At 37.5% G+C, this 21865-nt stretch overlaps 1 protein-coding gene across 4 annotated transcripts in view; it reads right to left on the bottom strand.

Annotated features, from left to right (window-relative positions):
* The window catches only part of LOC117422478 (homeobox protein Meis2), a 71628-nt gene that overhangs the window by 26824 nt on the left and 22939 nt on the right, over positions 1-21865 (bottom strand). For all 4 annotated transcript variants that reach the window (XM_058987608.1, XM_058987610.1, XM_058987607.1 and 1 more), the window contains exon 8: positions 16629-16774. In XM_058987608.1, the coding sequence (XP_058843591.1) occupies positions 16629-16774 (146 nt within the window). The remainder of the gene's footprint in view (positions 1-16628; positions 16775-21865) is intronic.

The raw sequence follows: 21865 nt of genomic DNA, 5'->3' as shown, positions 1-21865 counted from the left end.
TTACAGAGTGTAATGTGCTCTCTGTTGCCCCTGTAGAAGCTGAACTTCCAGGAGAAGTAGATGCTAGAATGTAGCAGCAATGATGATAGATCACTTCATCAGTGTGGAGCCAGACTGCAGTGAATTAAAGACACAGGTCAGAGGTTTAGGTGTCCTGTGAAACCATTCCATGCTAATGAATCTTTTGAAATTGTAGTCTTCTGTTTTCATATAATAGTAATACAACCGCCCTGGTTTGTAATATTTTTTTTTTATCACCTTTGCCTTGACTTGTACTGTACAAAGGAGGCTTGTGCATTTTGCATGTTTATTAAATCTATTTATCTTTCTTTTAAATCTCCTATTTAATAAATCTTCCACTTAACCAGGAATGAAAATAATTTTCTTTAAATATTAAATAACCTCACGCATATCAATCTTGCAAACTTTAAAGCAAATATATTTCAATTTATTTGTTTTATTACAAATAGATTTCGATTTGCACACTTATATGCATATTTTCCTATGTACCTTTTTTATTATTTAGATTGCAATTGGTTGCCTAATTTTATTTTATTTGCTATATTTTTTTTGTAATTTTATTTTAACATTGCTTTTCTTTTCTGTTATGAAGGATGTTATTAATGATGCAATGTGTTAAGTGGATAATAAATAACAAGTTGGTAACATTTTTACATTTTTTATGACTGCTATTTATATTTAGGTTGATAGATTAATGACTTCTGGCAAATGGGCTAGGGAAATTATGCAATTATTTAATTTTCTTCTATTCACTTGATTCATTATTTTAATTCATGTTTGGCTATGGCAATTTGCACTTTGTTTTTCGGCTTCACCAGGGTATTCAGTGCTTCCTGACAAAAGGAGAAAACAGACAAGAATGACACATGACTCATTCACCCACTCCAACTGCCTCACACTACTTGCTACACACACACACACAATCACTCCTCACTGAAGAATGCTACAAATAACTTTGCTCACAGCCTGCCTTGCTGGTGCTTCAGGACTACAGAGTAACAATTACTGCAGCGGGCTGTGAATGGCCTCACTGGTTGTGTCTTCAGAAATAAAACAGTTATCATTTCATACACTTCAAAGGTCGCTCTCAAAACCCAGAAGCTATGTAGTGCTATTGTGTGCAGGGGCTCCCTTTGTGGAATACAGAGCTGCCCCCTCAACAATAGCTGGATTCTCTCCTGTTCGCTCTTGGCTTCTCGCCAGTTGCCTGTTTGCTTTACACTATTAATTTATGTTCACTGAGATGGTGCAAGGTTCTAGAGCAACTTTGGCTATCAAGCAAACTGTTGCCTGCAAAAGGAAAGATCGAAGGCCCCCAGAGGATCTCAGGCACACAGCTCATAACAGTGAACATCTATAAGGCTAAAAAGGAATAATTTTAAATCCTATGTCGCTGAATGTACTGTAGACCGAAAAATAAGAATACAACAGAGGGCATGCTTGCACACACAGTTCGCTCAGAGAATATGACCACAAACGTAAACAGCTATAAACAGCAAATTAAAAGAGACATTTTTTAGGTTAGTAGCCTTGTCTATTTCTGTCCATCTCGGCGGCATAAGGGTCTCTTCACAGAGGTTTGCATGCTGGGTTTCTATGGGCTTTTATTGCTGCCGGCACCAATCTTCCCATTAGGATCTAGGGGACCGAGCAGCAAACTTGTCCCTGAGGCAATTTTTTCCTAATCAAATAGGATTTACCTACCCTGCGGACAGCTGGCTAGCCTGCCACTGAGGACTCATTTTAGACTCGCCAACTAGGAATCGAACCCATGACCCCTCAAAGCCTGATTACTAACTACTATATCATTCTGTGATTCCTTATCGCCAAGGCCATCATTTATCTTGTCAGTTTTTTCATATGTAACATACAAATGAAAGGTTTATTTTATGAAGACGTTGTGTTAGGATTAATTTCCTATTTATGTTTTTGCAAACAAATGCCTTAGAATTGTTTGGATGTTTCACAGCAAGCTGCTCCTTGCCCAATAGTAGACACCCCTGTACTTTAATGGCTATCCAATTCCCCTTCCCTCATATCCAGACATGTCAGTCAGGAAGGACTGTCCACAAGGTTCAGGTCTCCAGCTTCAGAAACCTGGCTTTTTCAGTTCCCACTTTTATAGCCCCTGTGTGATGTTATCACCTCAAGGCAAAAGTGTGTCCAGGTATTGTCTCCTCAAATATCCAAGTGAAAGGGAAATACTGAAGGCAGCACGACTCCTGCCACCTTGTCATAAATTTATAGGGAATGCATGTTACACACAAATAGGTAAGTCCGCTGGATAAACATCAACACCAATTTAATGGCTTGTGCACACATTGTAAACCTGAGAATCTCTAAACAGACAAATCAGATAAATCAAACATGAGCTGTGGCTTGGAGAGAGGCAATTAGAGCCTTTTGGTACATGTTGATGTGGGCAGGCTTTACACTGCATCAGTACACCGTAATGTAAAAAGGTGTTAACAAAGGATGCAAGGATTAAAGATTCAATTCACTTGCAATACAGAAATCTAAACTTCAATAGCAAATTAGCATTTGTGTAAAGTAATAGTTTTAAGATGCCCCTGGACACTTTCCCAATGTGCTCAGATACAACATGGTACAATTATTACAAAAAAAAAAACTGTATAGAGCATCACAAATATGTGCTTAACATGAGGTACATCTCCAACACACAGTTGAGATCACTGATTTGAAAGCAAATGAATCATTTAGGTCTACCATCTAAGATCTGTAGACTCCACCTGTGTTTCTAAACCCCAGATAGTTTAAAAAGATTTCCACTTGCACAGCACAAAAAAAAAAAAAAAACGTAATCAGAGATGTAGAACAGTAATGACTGCTTGACGGTTTCATCCTGTGCCTGAAATTACTGGATGAGTCTAGCTAGAATTTATGAGATGCAGACCCCGGACCTCACATAGCACACATATTAGACCATTAGGCATCTAACTACCTCTGAACAATTTCAATGCATTATCTTGCCTTCTCCCTGGGGCACAAACTTCATTCGTCCATACTTTTAATATATTTTGGCTGCATGAAATGGATCGAGTTAATACATGCCAGCAGATCAAGACTAACAGGAATCTCCTGGCTCCGCATTAAAACAACTAATAAAGCCTAACCTCAACAGATAAAACAAGGGGTCAGATAATGCCAAACCAGTTGCTCATTTAATCAGGCACCCCAGATACTGGTTTAAAGAGGTAATACTAATGTCAGAGATATTCCAGATCCTCTACTGCCTTTATGCCTGTACATACCAGCTAGTCATTTACTGACTTCATTAATACCATTAATATAAAGTGGGACTGGCACCCTCATACCTGTTAATGTGTGCTTTTGATTAGAAAAGCCAATGGATAGCAAAAGACAACGTGGGGAAAATCCTACTTGATTACTGCCATCATACATACAAACTACAGATTGCAAACTTGTCCAACATGCAGTAATTAACTTATTTGTCAGAATTTTGTTTTTCAAGGTATTCAAAATGGAGTCACTTGTCCTGTAGTTCTAGTTCTACAGTATTATTGATATTTTTGGATAAATATACATCACTGAAGGGGAGTGTCACAAAGACGGCCGGAGTGGGTGGCGTCAGACCAGAAACAGGAACACAAACGACAGAGACTTGTGGTTTGGTGAAGCTGAGCGAATGCTTTCGCTCAGCATTTAATAAACAGAACAGAAAATAAAAGGTTGGAACACAAAACAGGACACGGCACTATACGCCAAAATAAAAAGACAAACAAAAACAGACAAAACACGGTGAGCTTCTTTTAACGATTATTTTAACAATTACTACCTCTGTCTCCAATCCCGTTCTCCACTCACCGAACACCCAACCCTGACTGAATGAAATGTGCATATACTGTTGTGCTGGGATTCAATTACTAATTAATTATTCACTTGAATCCCAGCACGTGAATTAATTCTGTGCAACCCCGTGCTTACATAATACATTTAACCAGCACGTGAAGTGATTTGTGCCCTCCTCGTGCCTAAATACAAATCTACACTTTTTAAATCACACGTGAAACACAGACCCGTTTATATCATGTGTACCAATCTATACACCAACATTAACACACGCACGCAACATACAACACATAATATGCACACAGGGGCGGGGCACATTGCCACAGGGAGTTTCCCCAAAAGGTTATATTTGTTGTGCCACGGCAACATTTAAAAACTGAAACGGACAGCAGCAGAGTTCAATTGCTGATAGTTAATGATTTTAATTGGCCAGAAATAAACCATGTCACCAATTTAGCAATGTTCCAGTGGAATGAACACCATGTTGCTGGAAATTGACAGTTCATTGAATTCACTGAATAAACTAAATATTCTACCAGAAGTCACAGGAAACATCCTAGAGATAATTTTACACTGAGCCTGGAACATGGGCCATTCAAATTTGCCATTCCAATATCCAATAGAGATGTACCCAATATAGTGTACAGAATTGCTTGTAAATGACTAACGTGTCATTATTTTGCAACCTTCTGTTGAATGTGAACATTATTTTATCAATATACTAAGTAGCAATTTTGAAAAAGTTTGTTCAGTTTAAAACCTACAATTCCAAAGCACTTACATTGAACCAATCAAATTTAGCTTGAAATGAAGGACCTCCTACACCCAGCGTCCTTTGGCCTTTTACCTGGAGTGCATTGCCATTAGGATCTCTTTTTTCATTAGCTTTATTCCCCATCAGGCCCAACAGGAAGCAGGAGTGATCCTGTCTCGTCCCTGGAGGTTGCTCATCAGCTAGCTCAGCTTACAGCAATAAAAGAATTGGAAACATTGCTGTGCTGACCTTTTCATCGCAATCGTTTTTTTAAACTAACGAAACACAAAGCAAAAATAACATCCTCCACTAAAACAATATGCGATAACAAAAATAAATGCTTTAATTTATCTACCTGATTGACATGCAGCTATCAAGTGATCCCACCGTCTCCATTAAGTACTTCGAACTGATAAATACTGATTGTGTGGCCTTTTTAATGCTGGAACTTACTTTATTTTGTATTTAACAGCTCATATGGGTGCATTAAAAACATATATTAAAGACTCGAAAAAATAAATGTTGTGATCATTTATATACCTTTGTATTAGAGTAGTTTTTAGCTTCACTACTGATCTGACATTTTTACTAAGTGCATGCAGATATGTTAGCCCCTACCTTTTCTTCCTGTATTGTAAATAACCCATTATTATTATTATTATTATTATTATTATTATTATTATTATTATTAGAGTTCAAAGTTCAGTGAAATAACCCACAAGGATCTATTGCTTTTGTTATTATAAGAAACTAAGCAAATTAGTTCAGGCCTAAAACAAACTAAAAGTGCAAAATAAGGTCATTAACCTTCCCGGCAATGGCTGTCTGGTAAAGCCTGAAATTCAGAAGTTGTTGACAAGCGTCTCATTTCTTTTCAACAGCTCTACAAGCCCCCATCGGAAGAATGTAACATAACCACTGACAGAGAGAAAGGTAACCCTGGGCCTCGCATCAGGTAAACTGAAGTTGACTAGAGGTGTAAGACAGCTGTTAGTTCCTTTTTTTATTTTTTTATCTGACATTGAAACAATTAATGATGTAATCAAGCTATCAACTGCAGATTTTGACCAGCAGGCACTGCATTTAACTAATGCCTTTAAATTAGACGCCAGTGGTAATGGGCTCTGTGGATAATAATCCTTCTATTCTTTACTTGTAAAGAGACAAAATACCCAGAAAGGAAAACCCAGACAGCTCAAAACTCTTAATCCAGGTTTCCTCTGCTCGGATGACTGCTGTTTTTTGGGCGCAGACTGGAGTGTTTGGAGCATCATAGAGGGGAGCAAGAGTCTCTCTCTCTCTCTCTCTCTCTCTCTCTCTCTCTCTCTCTCTCTCTCTCTCTCTCTCTCTCTCTCTCTCTCTCTCTCTCTCTCTCTCTCTCTCTCTCTCTCTCTCTCTCTCTCTCTCTCTCTCTCTCTCTCTCTGAGGGATTTGCAGTATTTTTTATATTTTTTTTATTTCCTCTCCTGATGGCCTGAATTGGGGGGCCTGACCTGAGTCGTGATTGATGGTAATGTCTCGGGAAGCCATTTCCCAGACAGCTTTCCCCATATTCTTCTTTCACTCAGGCGATCAGAGAGGTAATCATAATTACAACAAGGTTTGAATTTTTTTTTCTCCCCCCCCCCCCCCCGCAATTCACAAAGGGTAAAATGACTTTCAATATAATTTAATGTAAAGGACTAATAATAAGAATAAATAATAATGATATAAAAACAACATCTTGAAACAAAACAGCTTTGTCACATCACTCGAATTCTCACTACTTAAGATACTTTGCCCTATTTCCATTATTGTAAATGGCTGCTCAGCCCATTATACAGCTATTACAACACAGATCTAATGTAGGTATGTTCTATGGCAGAATTGTTAACATCTGTGTAAAATGTATCTGTGTCAGGGGGTGTAGCTTTGCTTAAATATACATCCTGAACAGTGGTTTGAAATTTGGAAGTAATGTATCTATATCTATTGATCTAATTCTACTCAAGCTGTGACTAAATACCACTGTCCCTGTCTGAATCCAGACTAAAATGTTTCTGCTTTATACTCTGTAGATAATAGCTTACCAAACTGCCAGTTACAGGTATCTGCTACAGAAATCGTTCAACTAAACATGACAAATAAGGCCTGTATTCCACTACCATTCAAACAACTGGAAATAGGAACTAGAAACACATAATCAAACACATAATTGTCTGTATATTTATAGTACTATATTACACTGTATTCACACACATACCTTTCCAGCAGTTAGTGTATATATGCAGTTGCAGACAAAAGTATTTGGGTAGTTAAAAAAAAATGAGAATAACCACAAATAAAGTGATTTCTGTAATTTCAAATGTTTTGAAAGATACACATTCAATTAGAGATTCAGATTTATAATAAAACAACAAATTATTATATAACATGCATAAAATGAAAAGTAACATGCAAAAACAAATTTCATAATTTGACAGAAGTATTTGGGCAACCAACATATTTCGTATGAAACCCATTAGTTGCTAATTATTGACAATTGTCATGATTGAAAACCAACACCTGATGATAATTATAGAACTAATAAATACATAATCATCAAGTGCTGAAAAAAATATATAATTTGTGATTCATAAAAGCAACAAAAAATGGTAAAAATTAAAGAGTACAGCAATGCTCTCAAAACGGCAGTGATACAACTAAACGAAAAAGGAGAAACTACCAGAAAAATAGCAGAAAGACTCTTGTGGGTTATTATTGACAAACACAGGAGAACAGGAACTACTGGAACTCGCTCCAGGTGTGGAAGACCAAGAAAGATTTCTGCAAAATCTGGAAGAAGAATCATTCGAGCAGCCCGGCAAAATTCTTGGATTACTGCAAAAGATTTGACACAAGAATTGAGAGAAGAAATTCACGAGCGAACTATTCAACGATACCTTAACGAGATGAATGTCCATGGGCAAAAACCAATATGCAAACCTTTGTTAAAAACAGTACACAAAAGAAAGTGATTGGTTTTCCATTGAATACTTGACGAAGCCTGATGATTTCTTCAATCAAATTTTCAGACAAATCCAAAATAATATTTTTTCAGCAAGGAAGCAACAATATGTTTGGAGGAAGAGAGGAGGAAAATTGAAAGAAAAGTTCATCATGCCCAGTGTTAAACATGAGGGAGGTTGTGTGAAGGAATGGGCTTGTTTTTCTTCCTCAGGCACTGGCGACCACTGTAAAAGGATCAATGAATGCTGCAAAATATCAAGACATTTTGCGCTCTCATTTGTTACCCAGTGCTAGAAGGCTTATTGGACAGAAGTTTGTATTGCAGCAGGGTAATGACTCTAAGCATTCTGGGAGGACAAAAAGACTGCTAACTGTAAAGGAAGCAAAGGGTGGGCACACAAAATGCTAATGTAAGGGTGCCCAAACACTTTTGTCAAAGTTTAAAATTAGTTTTTGCATGTTGTTTTTCATTTTATAAATGTTACGTAATAATGTGTTGTTTTATTATAAAGCTGAATCTCTATAATTTATATCTTCCAATAGAACAATTAGAAATTATAGAAATCACTTTCTTTGTGGTGTTTCTCATTCTTTTTAACTGCCCAAATACTTTTGTCCGTGACTATATATATATATATATATATATATATATATATATATATATATTAGAGGTCAGAAAAATACCCGGGTACCTGGATCTTTTAAGGGTAATGACTAAAAAAAAAAAAAAAAAAAAAAAAAAAAAAATCACATATATTAATGTTTTAAGTGCATGGTACATATTTAAATACTATATAGTACACATGCATTTAGTCCCTTCAGATCTGTAGACTTGTGTAATTATTTTCAGTACTGGAAATCGACTAAATAATAATAATAATAATAATAATAATAATAATAATAATAATAATAATAATCTCAGTTTAAATACCGTTATTAATGTTAAATGTGCATATTGCTGCAGGATTCTTTGTGACATATATTGGCCATTACACTGTTGTTGTTGTTGTTCAGTTTTAAAACTAATACAGTAGTACAGCACCGCTATTACGTTATGAACTGTCGCAATAGCTACCGTAAATTGAGCCAGCTGGGTTTTGACAGCAGTCACAAAAGAGTTAGTGGGAAATGTGTGTCTGTGTTTGATTGTAACAATAAAGTGCCGTTCCTAATCACTAAGTTCTGCCTTGTGAATACATAACAATGGCATCCAATGGCACAGTTATTATTAATGGATCACAGAGTTATCACTGACATAAACCAACAGGATGCTGTTATGTTGTTTTGTTTCCGATTTAGTTCCTGAGAAGAATAGTTGCCGCAGTTATTATTGTTGAGGTGTACTTGCTGCTTGCTGTGTGTTATTGTTTTCTGTAAAACATTGATATCCTGTCGGTTAAGAAAAGGCTTAATGCAAAAGCTTGTTTTAACGTTGTCTTTATTAGCCGGCCAGAGACCACCGCTTACAACTTGTCATACTTTATACATTTTCTTTAAATTCTCAAATTAATAAATCGGTAGTAAAAAGAGACCCGGGTAGCACTAGGTAATTTAAAACTCGACGGGTACCCGGTTTTTCGGGTACCCGTGCTGACCTCCAATATATATATATATATATATATATATATATATATATATATATATATATATATATATATATAGTATTACCTATTATTATTTTAATTTAAGAAAATTAATTAAATAAAAACTGGTTTTACATGAATAAAAGTGTTCTGAAATATTGTCTTTTTGGTGAGCGTCATACTTTAAACATGCCTAACAGAGGCCTGTCGAGGGCAACATCACTCAGGGAATTAAAGCACAAAAGTGTGATAGCAAGAGGGTACACCTGAAAGGACCTTTCAAAGAATCCCAGACACTAACATGTTAAACATGGACACATAAAAAGACAGAAAGAGAAAGAGAAGAGCACCTGGGCCAGATAAACGTTGCAGTGATCTCTGTTCCTGTCTGTCAGGTTTTCTGAAGTGACCCTCGGTCACTGTGCCATGTAACTGGAGATCACAGGGATTCTTCCCTGTCCTCCATGACTTCACTGAACAGCCATCTGAAGACAGCGTTCAGCATTGTGACGGTCACGGAAAGTAAAGAAGATATACTTCAGGGCCAATCTAGGGACAGTAAAACACATACTCCAATTTCCATTGCACCCAGGTGGGGGATGGGACGGGCCTGAGGGTGAACAAAAAAAGAAAAGCCAAAAGCAGGTCTGAAGAAGACGTACACAGCTCGGAGTTATTAGCCATACTGAAGTTTCCAACACAAAATAAAATGCATATATTAGAGGATTCCGGAGGATAGAGCAATACTCAGCCCTAGAGGGCACAGATTTCTGTCTTTATGTAAATCAGTGCCTGTCACTGCATGCATGATTCACTGCTCAGAGTGTACTCTTCTGTGACGAATGAGTCCCACTTAATTTGGCAGTGATTATGCGGGTTGCTGGCCCTCTAAACCCCTTTGAACTTGTAATTGCCGCTGGTTTAAATAATGAACATTAAGGGGGATTCACAAAAGTGTGGATAATTACAGGTTTTTATATACTTCTTTTTTGACAAAAAGAAAGGGGCTTCTTGGGGGCTGCATCAAACTGTATCTTACCAGAGCCCTTTATCTAAATAATTGTACAAGCTTGCTTTGTAAGGTTAAAAAAAAAAAAAAAGGTTATTCTCAAAGCCTTAGAAGCCCGAGGGAAAGAAGGGCCAACAGACTCCATGAATATTCATAGCTTTGCACATCTGTAGCAGCCTTGCTTGCCTTTTTTATTTTTCTTGGCAATTTGGCATAAAATGTTTCTTAGATTAATTAATTTGCAAGTGTGCATGCTTCATAAAATATGCTCAGGCATGTCAGGAACCTTTCTGCTGAACGTGTGCTATAAATTTTACCTTAGACGTCGACGTCTACGGTGCGACATGTATTCTTGGGAGAAATTCTCTTGAAGCGATTTCCCCTGAACTGCCAGAAACATTTCAGACCACAACAAATTAGGCTGTTTTTTTCTTTCTTAATGTACACATGTAATTATGAAATCAGCTGATAGCAAAAAACTATACAGCAGCATTTTTTTTTTTAAATGACCTCAAGCATTACTTGGTAACAGCATGAGAACAACCTTTACTTTTGAAGAGGGCCTAAAAAAAAAAAAAGAAACACAACACAACTGAGAGGTATTGCAGCCCGGGTCCCCTGGCAAACCAAACAGTATTAGAAACGGTATCTGTTTTTGATTTTGCCCTGTTAGCTCTTTTTTTTTTTTTTTTACTCTCCATTTTCCTTATCCTGGTGTAAGATGAATATCAAAGGCCCTATACTGTTTGTAAGCCTCTAGCACATAACAACATCTCAATGGGATGTTTTTAGATCTTGCGTCACAACATGGCAGCCTATGATTAATGGCAACTGTATTGACAGTCAGGGCCCTTCTGAGAACCCCCTCAAGCTGTGCCGAGGGGACCACGAGAGAAGAAAATGCTTCCAAAAGGATTTTGCTGTAACCGCTAAACACTCTGCAGTGGCACAGACAATCACATAAAACAGAAAGAAAACATACACTATAGGCCTAGTTTCTATGCCAGCCTACACAATCAGGAATATCAGTAATTGCTGCAGGTTAAGCACTTTGTGAAGCATTTCTAATACTGAATAAATATTCATAATGCATATGTTAATACAGATGTGTAATTAGGAAATATTGCTCCTGCAATATATATTTTTTTCAGAACTTACCATTGAAGTTAATAAATCAAGACAGAACATTTTGTTATTTTTTTTCTCAGGAAAATGCAGTCACCTAAACAGACAGATATTCCCATATTTAATTTTCCAGTTCATATCCTTCTGCAGAGCTGATAGGTGCCAAACATAAATGTATTTATATATCTATATATTTAATTGTTTATGCAGACTTCTGCTGTTTAAAAAGAAAATACACTTTTGTGTGTAAAAAATATGTCAGTTTTCTATCCCCTGCTGGTCGTGTGAAAATAGGTTTATGTAAACATCCTGCATCAATCACTGAATTTACAACTTAATCAAAAGACAGGTGACAAATTACAAAATCCACAATGAACAAACTGTTGCTTTAAAGTGTGGCAGGAACCCAACCATTTGTTTGAGTGACAGCTGCTTAAAATTGCATGTACTATAACAGTAAAATAAACAGAACACAATACTGTGTATTTAAAACTACACAATAGGTAGGAGCCACACTGCATTCCATGAGGTTCCACGAGCAAAAAAGAAAAAGGTATTTGAAAAAATAAAAACAAAAATGCTAAGAATTCCTTACAACCTATTCTCCTCCTACACTTAACTGTGTTTAATGGTGTTGTATTTAATTTCTATTGGTACCATAATAGATACACCCCTTTGAAGCAAAACTATGACATATCTGGATTAGGAATGAAGTGAAAAGGGTTGAAACCTACGACATAAAACTATTTAAGGTTATTATGTTTCAATGTCATAATACATCTTTGAAACTGCTTAAGACTTCCCCCAAATACTGTAAACAAGGGTTTGTCAATCACTTTCAATAACTCACACATACCACAGGGATTCTGAGTGAATTTAAAGGTATCTGCCATGAAATATAACGTGATGTAGCCTGCCATATAATTATACTGCCCACAATAAAGTGGTTATGTGATTTAGGCTTCTGAACTTCACGCCAGTTTTTTTCAAAGGGACTAAGCTTTTGGTGTATCTCAGCAGACAACAAGTATTAAAAGGGTTTTTTTTTTTTTGTTTGGTTAAAATGGAACTCTTAACAACCCCTTTGGCCCCATATAAAGATAGCAGGGATCTGTCAATTGGTTTAACTAATGTCTCCTGAAAATGTTATCGCTACATTTTCAGTAGGTTTGCCTTGGTTCCTCAGATTAGCTACTTAATGTGAGAAAGAGGCAAGAGGCCAACAGATGGTAGACAGAGTTGACTTCTGTCCTCTGTGCAGCCTTCGTAGAAAGGGAGACATTGGAACATTGTTTGATAAAGGCAGAGGCTTTGCAGGCCCCTTCAGTATCTGATAGCTCTGTGACTGATGAGCTCAAGAACATTTTTTTTTTTTTTCTACACATGGCCTGTGCGACAACCAAACTGTCCCTGGGTTGCTATGGGTGACCAGAGTACTGACTTCCAGTCCTTGCAGAAAACAAGCACATGACAAATAAGTCTGGGGGCCTCACTCAGCCCTGAACCTTGGTGACCCCCAGCTACCCATCCCCCACAAACACTCAACAATTTAACTACTGAAATTAACACAAAAAAGCCAGTGTGAACTAAAAAATAGTGTGCCATGGTAACTTTATTTCCTATCGAGCTGAATAAATAAAAATTCACACACAGACATAAAATTAAAAAAAAACAAAAAAAAACAACAGACCTGTCAGCTCTTGTACTATGTTTAAACGGTTGGCAGATGTGTTCCACCATGGATTAAGCAGGGCACAGACACAGGCCACAAGTAAAAGGGTAAATGTTTAGTCTACCTATATGGAGGATTCTCATAATGGTGGACTGGTCTTTTGGTAAGGCAAACATCCGTTACCACGGATAGCAACACAACCACGGTCATTGGGAACATGGTAAGCGTATAGTTTAGTTTAGAAGATCAGAGACTTGAAAATGACTTTAATCACCAGAGCGTCTCCATGGAGACACATGTGCAAATATACAGATGACCAGAATTTGTCAAAATTTCAGTTTGCCTAAATATTACCAGTGCTGTTTATTATTCTGTAATCTCAATTTCACAAACATTGTCATGGGCTTTAAAATAACATGTCACGACATGCACTAAAAATACAGTAAATCATACATTGTATACAGACGGTATAGCAAATTATAATATACACATTACGATACCATGCTTAAAAGACATTTAACAAATGGTCTATTGCACATTTTATACAGAGTGCTCTCATAGGATTTCAATTTGCCTACCCTTACATACAGAAACATACACGCTTCAATACAAAGTGCTTTATTATATTACTATGTATTGCAGCTAGCCTAATAGTTTATGTTTAAGCCTAAAAGGGACATGAGCACCAAGTGGTATCTTTGTATCTGAGTACTCGCTGTTTTCATTCGTGGTGAAATCTCATCTTTGCAGGGCAAACAGGGAGCACTTGAAGGGGGAAAGTCGGGGCAGCTGAGAGGCTAATTAAGTGGACTGAGGGCTCCTCTACATAAAACACAAGGGCACTTCCAAGTCTCTGAATAAACCAAGGCCGGGGTTAGCGATCCCCAGCTCTTCTTTTATTTCTCTGACTGAAGTTAAATAAAATCTGCCTTAACAGTAAAGTTTAACTTACTGATAACATAATCTCCCCATAGTATTGAAAAGCTTATACTAACAGTCTGGGATTTCCCTTTTCCCTCCATAGTTGGAAGCTATCCAGAAAATAAGACAGAACCAGGAGTCCCTCATTGGACAATGTGTATTTTTTATGCTTATTACAAGACCACACAATTTTTTTTTTTCCTTCAGGACATATTGAATGACAAAAATGCAGAGTACGAGCAAAAACACTTATGTCCTCCTAGTACTAAGAAATGCATCAGGGCTTTTATTAGTAGTGATTCATAAATTAATATTAGCAGTTCCTAAGGGAAACTGGGGGGTAACTGATTTTTGTTATTCTGAAACTAACATCTAACAATTGTTACTGTTGGTCTTTGTTGTTTTTTGGAGGGCTCCTTTTGAGCTTTTCAGAATAGGTGACAATGGCTTGGGGTTGAGAACATATGTAGAAAGACCCCTGTGGTTAATGGGAAAAGTTGCTCCATGCCAGTCGGGTGTTTGAAGAAATACAACCAGAGTCCTTTTATTTCTCCCCAGTTAATGAATGCATGAATGCCAGAATGCAGCAATAGGCCATTCAAGGGCCAAAGTCCTCTAGATGTTCCCTGCATGAACATGGAAAATTCATTTGCTTAACAAATTAAAATAAAAGAAGGGGGAAATTCAATTAGTCCCCTTTTTCACTAAAAATATAAAGGTAGGTTTAAAGGAGGGGATTATTGCTCGTAACAGAACGGGTCAGGCTTTTCAGAAAAGGGACAAACAAAGATTCGAGGCAACATCTAAGAACATGTCTAAGAACGTGTGAGTTAAAAAAAATATATAATAAAAAAATAACCACTGTGGTAGGTGGCTTTGCTTGTGCTTCCAGCTTTTTTTTTAACTGCTAGCCCACCAGCTTTCAGCTTGTTGCTGAAAAACTCCCAGCAGTTTCTCTCCCTCACACTCATTCAACTTCCAAATTAAAAACATTTTACAGGTTGCTAAACCTCCAGCTGAGGTGATGTAGCAAAGAACAGCTGTGAAGTAATTTTGATAATGATGAGAATAATAAGCACATGGCAAGGTTCAGGGATTTTCTGTTGCAGCTTCAGTGCTTCTGAATAGATAAAAGTGATTAAATACTCCTGATTATCCCTGACCAATATGTAATGGATTTATGGCCCTTTCAATTAGTCAGTATTTGCTTAGGACTCATTATTTTGTCTTTGGTTAGGTAATCAGCCTTAGGACCCATGTTCCTGGGCAAAGCGGGCACAGCAACAGGGGGCACCTGACCTCCATGAGGGTTAAGGCTGGGAGGCAGATCGACCCCTGTGTTCTGGGGGAGTGAACAGCCAGTCCTCCTAATCCTGACCCCACAGCCACGATCAATACACCTTCATTTACTAATAATGTCCTTACACCAAAGTGGCAGTTGGGGAAGTGGATCCATTCCCCTATGCTTGTTTTAGCTACTCTTCTGGTAACTCAGTTCACTGATCCTTGACATTAATCAGACATTTAACATGTATCCCCAACCCCCGACTGTAACTAATTCTGAGCCGCATGTAAATGTTTAATATGGTGGCCGGTTTTATTTTATTTGTTGATGTATATTTGTAATTGACAAATGTTATTTTGATTAAGCATTCAGCAGTGTGAAATGCTAAAACAAACATTCTACTCCGCAGAAGCAGACAGTTTCAATATAAATAAAACTGCAACTGCTTCTGACAAGGGGAATATTTTATTGCCATTAATCTAACAAATTGTTTGAATTTTCATAATTAGAAATGTTAAGGAATTCTCAGAGGAAAACGTTTAGATCAATGAACACTACTGCAAGGCTTGAAGGAAACAAATCTGAGTAGTTTTAAAACAGACGACTGCAAATGTGAAAAGTAGCGCATATTTTAGCTGAATTATTATTTTTACAAACATAAGGTGGTTCTAGTTCTATGGGGGTAACAGGCGCAACCCAAACACAAATGTTCTCCCTGGCAGAAGCAATGCTGTTGTATTTCATGCTATCATAAAACAAAGCACTCTTGATTGAAAAACAATATGTCCAAAAGCCCAAGTGATTTTACCTCCAGTTGTCTACAGGACACCAGTACATAAAAAACATCTCCAGACAGAAGATTGTCATAGAAAGCGTTACTATTTCCACCTAACTAATCCCCAGAAGTGAAATGTCTACCTTTTAAGATAGACATGAAGAACAGCAAGAATATTCTTCTAATCTCTGTATTGTAAAGCAGGAGTCGACCAGAGCTAGAAGCTTTCTGTCTGCATTAAACCATGCAGACAAATACTGGAGGTATACCAGATAATAAACTATATAAAAAATACCCTTTTTAATAATGTTCAAGAAAAAAAAGGAGAAAAGAAAGCTTTTGTTTGTTGTAGCTGATTAGGAAATGTCATAATTAGGTTTACTTTCTGATGTAAATGAAGTGGCTGATTACATGAGGAAGTTGTTTAACAGTACTCTGGAATTACACACCAATTTTATATGGTAATCCAAGCAACTTGCTAAATATAAAACAAACAAAGACACAAGCACAAGTTATTGACTAGGAGTTTAACCTCATTTGTCAGCTCTGCTGTTGATTGAGACAGATACACACACAACACACAAAACACCTTCACAGCAAAGATAGAAGTTGTTGTAAAATTCATTACATGGAATAACCTTAAAAACAGTTTATGTGCACTCACTGTGAGGTGTTGGAAGAGCCACGCTCTCATGATATTTGTTGCTACTTTTGGAAAAATGCCCCGTTTTTTCTGCCGTTTTTTGTCTTTGTCTGGATCGTCATCATCACCTGTGCCAGGTGAGGCCACGCTGTTATCTAAGCCGTCACCTGCAAGTGCAAGAAAGAAAAGTGGAGAATATAAATCAAAGGTATAATCAATTACTGAGATACTAATGAAGCTGTATTTTGATTAGATACAACACCATGCTCGTAAAATTCTTCATTACATTTAATTAGTGAGATGAATAATAAAACATTGAGACACTACATCACCAAATACTGGCTTTATATGCTCTCCATAGCCATATATCATGACAATTAGAAATGTATGATTGACACAGTGTAATTACCCTTTGTCGATTAAATGTCCAAAGAGAGAATACTACCCAAAGAAGACACTTTAAAAATAGATATACAAATTTAAAAAATACATTATAAATTAACGTTTTGTAAAAAATTAATGTTTTGCCTAATATATTTTCTGAGGTGACACATGTCACAGCTCAATGCACAAAGCGGGCTGCCAACAGAAAATGTCCATGACAGGACAACCTTGGCATCCCCTGCATTAATGTCCATCATCATTTTATTTAAAGAAGAAACTTGTGCAAATCAAGGCAAGTTGCACGCTTTAAACCGAAGTTTCCATCCCCAGCCCTCTCTCCTTCCAGCTTTTCCCTAGCGTTAATTGTGCATTAGCAAAAATGATTTACTTTTAACAGTCATAGTTATTTTTTCTTACCCTCAGGCAAAAATGCCTTGAAAGCCTTCCTTGAGGGCATCTAAATTATGTATCTGAAAACCTCCTCCACTAAGGCATTGCGGGACGCCTACTTTCTTAAAATTCATACTTGCATGTCTTCCTGTTTTTGGGGAGGCATCAATCATGAGCACCTATACAAGTCATATTCGCGCATAAATATTTGAACTAATAACATTAAAAAGGGGGAAAGAAGAAAGATCCGGCTGGTGGCATAATCAAATGCAAAATAAATGAAGAATACAAGGACAGCACTGAAGCTCTCTCTCTTTCTTTTTTCTTTCTCCGAGCTGTGTTTTTCTTACACATCATTAGCCCAGAGCCACACGAAAGAGGGAAACAGAGAAGTGTAGAGTTTGTGATCCCTGCTGGTGTTTAAGAAGCTGAAGTCCTAGAAGGACATCTGGGAATTGCACTGAGACTGTGAGTTTTGTAATTTAAGAATAGACATTCATTAGCAACAAATGCCATAAATCCCATGCTAAGTAAAATCCTTGTTCAGGAAAGCCTAAAACAATAAACTCAGAACTAGATGTAGCCTGAGCTGGACATAGCATAGCTTCCTGATGAATGCTAATCCCACTGTTTTCTTTAAACTCAAATAATAATAACAAGACCAAAACAGCTACAAACGGGTCTGCTTTCTAGCTAATAAACTTTGTTGCAGTGGGCCTTTCCTCATCTGTCACCCACCTTTCTTGACCACAGAAACTGAAAAGCCACAGCAAAGAGCTGGCAGATTAATTTTATTGACGTTTCCATTTTCACTGCAACGTGACACCCTCCCTCACAAGGAAGAGGCAACCCTGTAGTATTTACAGACTGACATGCCACTTCATTATACAGCCACCCAGCCCCCTAAAGCAAAAAGGGCTCCCTTTCCATTGACGCAAGCACTGTCACCGGATTCTTCATGAGCTGCAAACTTTTTTGCCTCCCTTCCCAACACAATATACACATACAGACACACAGAATCAGGAAAAAAAAAAAAAGCATTAAGGTGAGCCAAAGAGGTGGAAATAATCCTAAAAATGAAGCTGGATCAGAAAGAAAAAAAATATTCACACAACCTCATTACATGTGAAGAGTGCTGGTGATTTACACCCACCCCCATTCCTTTCTTATGTGCCAAAGAAGGAGTGCTGCAGGCAAACTGTCCCAAACGCTAATGGCTTTTGACTGTTCCTTGGCAACTCTGGCATGATAACCTGTGTGGCTGTGCACTCCAAAAAACAGAAACTGTAAATGTCTCATCATCTGTCCATGTGACACAGATGGAGAGTGGCTATTAGGAGCTGGGCGAAGGGCCCGAGGGATTTGAGGTGCTGTAGTGTAGCCTCGGGCAGTTCTGGAAAAGCAGTGCCCCAAGAGATGGAAAAAAAAAGATAAAAACATTCTTTACTTAAAGTGCTCGCAATGCAAGTATGCATATCCTTTTGTATGTGAGGGGGAAATGACCGCAGACTAAACTCAAAAGTTATTTTAAATTATTTTAATTCATTTATGGCTGTTCTTTATTAAATTACAGCTTTTGACTGTGTGCAAATGAGTCTTTTTTGCAGTATGGAAAACTATCAAATGTCAGTTGAGAGCCTTGTCTTATTCAAGGTAAATGTAAAGTGAGGCCATGTGTTGCAGGGTCCTGGGTACAGTTTAGCCATACTGTGTACGGGTTTGTAGAAAAGGTGGCAAGACTGACTGCTTTTAGCCCACCGTGGGTAAGCAGATCGTTGAAATACTGGAAGCCCCATGTCAAATAATTGCTATGAAACTGCTTTGTACAGTAGTAAGAGTTACTCCAAAGGAACTGTAAACTAAAATTAGAGAGCTGGGTTAGCTTCCAGAAAGCCAGCAAGTCCTGTTTTCTATCTCTAAGCATCAACCTACTTCAAAAACAAAAAGAAAAAAAATAACATATTCTTTCTTCTTTTGCTAAAGTTAGTTATACATATTTAAAACATTTCACAATTATAAAAGCCAAGCCTTATTTTCTAACTTAATTGACAATCCTCATTTATCCCTGTTTTGTTGTTTCAGTGTAATCAGGCTTGTGCATAAAAGTAGTATGCTTTTGTTGTATTGAACCATGGAACCAATACTTAAAATGACTAATTACTGCTGTTTTGTTCCCCCCTGCTGGGCTGCAGTGCTCAGGCATGTTAAAATGAAATTCTGTATCATTTTGAGGTGACCGGGGCCACGACCTACTGTGCGCTATTGTTTAAGTGGCATTTCTTTTCTGGAAGCGCAAAATGAAGAAATGGCATGAGTTTATTTTTACTGATATTAAAGAAGGGAGGTGTAAGGGCTGACGACAGTGACCCGGGACACGTTTCTCACCCTAGGAGAGAGTGCAACCGGCTTACCTTGGGCTTCCCTGGGCCCTCAACACCCTCCCCCCGGGGTCCAGCAAGAAAGGAGAGAAAAGAAGGGATTTTATGGTCCTTTCTCCTCAACTTTTCAGGCGGCATAAGCAGCATTTAGCACATTCAGTCCCCAAATGGCTCCAAATGCTCAGAGTGGCGGGGGCTCGTCCTTTGTTAGCCTCCCTCTATTTACACAGGATTTACGCAGGCCCTCTCCAGTAAAGAGACCACATGTTCCTGACAGAAAGCGCTTCCATTCACACCCTATCAGGCAGCAGGACTGTAAGCCACTGAAGTTTCATGCTGACCCCAGGATTAGGGGATTCAGCTACACTGAGACGGCAACAATATGCTAACTAACTGCTAAAAAAAAAAAAAAAGAAAAAGAATGGCAACCATAAAGGATTCCATCCGCTACTTGTGTAAACTTCAAACTTAAGTTACAGCATCTGGATATACCTAGGGCTTTCCAAGATCTCTTTGCCAGAATCCAGAGTGATTATAACTGTGGACATTGTTTAGTAAAGCAGAAAACTTCATAAACTGGATGTATTTATTCAATGAACTGCACCCAGGCCTCTCCCCCAGTTTTCTGTTCATCAGCTGTGTAACATGCAGTAAATTAAGGGGAACTCTAGAATAGTAGTTTAAGCATGTAATTACCTTGGAAATGTACTGCTGTATATTTAGTTTGATACTTTAGTACAACTGTAAGTGCAATTATTTCCTGCATTCTGCTGGAACACACCAGCCCTGCTTAGTTATATATAAAATAACAGATAGGTAAGCAGCCCTTTTTATAAGTGGCCTCTGACCAGTGGAAAGAATTGCCAGGAGCTATTAAAACTTCCATCAGTATTTCTTTTATAGCTCAGCTGTTTGAGCATTTCCAGTTTCCTCAGCATTGTCTAGAATATATGGTAGGAGTCATTTTAATTCTGTGATTGACAGAGGGCTGATAGCTGCAAAAACTTGATGTATATGAAAAGAGTTATGCTGTCCTTAAAAAGCAGATGCCTTGTGCTGTATACAGCATATATGTTTAAATATATAAAAATATACATTTTGGGTTTTAAATTGTATAATTACACATTTTTTTCACTGCACCTGCTTTTATATTATTATTTTTTTAAACTATTAAGATATTTTTTCTTTGAAAAAATCTGAACTCAAACTATGTCATTTGATATATTACATTTAGACTTAACTTTTGCAGTTAACATAACTAGAGTAAGCTATCCTAACAATATAGTTCAAGAGAAATTAAAATAAGTTAAAAATGCTCCAAAAAATGACAAAGTAGCCTGTCCTCAACGGACAATGACACTTAATAGGTTAAAACAAAATATTTCCATTGCTTTTAAAGTTTTCTTTGTGTTTCACCAATGTCCTAAATGAACTGAAAATAGCATAACTAGCTTAGCGTTGAGACTAGTGCATGTGGAAAGGCAATGGTTTCACCTCCCCCTAACAGAAATCATTCTGACATCCCAGGAATGTTGGAGATAGCTATCGTCTCTTCAGCAAATGCAAAGAACAAGAGAGGGGCAGGGGGTGACCTTCTGAAACAGGTTTCTAAACTTGGGTTGGGGAGGGGGGGGGGGGGGGGGGTGTCTTGTTTTAGAACACAGTCAGTCCTACCTTTTAACCTGAAATAAAACAAGAACACTACAAGCAAGGGGGAGTGTCTGGAGGCTCAACAACCTTGTGACAATCATCTGCCAATAATCCTAATGTTTGAGAAAGCCTTGTTATGAATATTATCAAAGGCTTTGGGCAGGGTAATTACAAGTGTAATTAACCTGCTACCTGCAACTACAATTATCTCATTACATCATAAATAGTGCCTTTGAGAGGCTGACAATAGCTGTTCCGTTGCATCTGATTATTGCACATCTTAAGTAATGTAACATATTTTCCTCCAATTCCCTTTTGCTTTAATTACAATTTTAATCATCCTATGCTCATGATTTTTAAGTCACAATTGCAGAATGTGGTCCTTTTTGGGACTTGCTTTGTTAATTATGACCATTAAATCTTGGCAAGGGATTGTAAGAGATTATTTTTTAAATG

This window comes from Acipenser ruthenus, chromosome 15 (genome assembly GCF_902713425.1).
Source record: "Acipenser ruthenus chromosome 15, fAciRut3.2 maternal haplotype, whole genome shotgun sequence".
NCBI classification, from domain to species: domain Eukaryota; kingdom Metazoa; phylum Chordata; class Actinopteri; order Acipenseriformes; family Acipenseridae; genus Acipenser; species Acipenser ruthenus.
The sequence above is the reverse complement of the archived record's forward strand: the minus strand, read 5'-3'. Positions and strand labels throughout refer to the sequence as shown.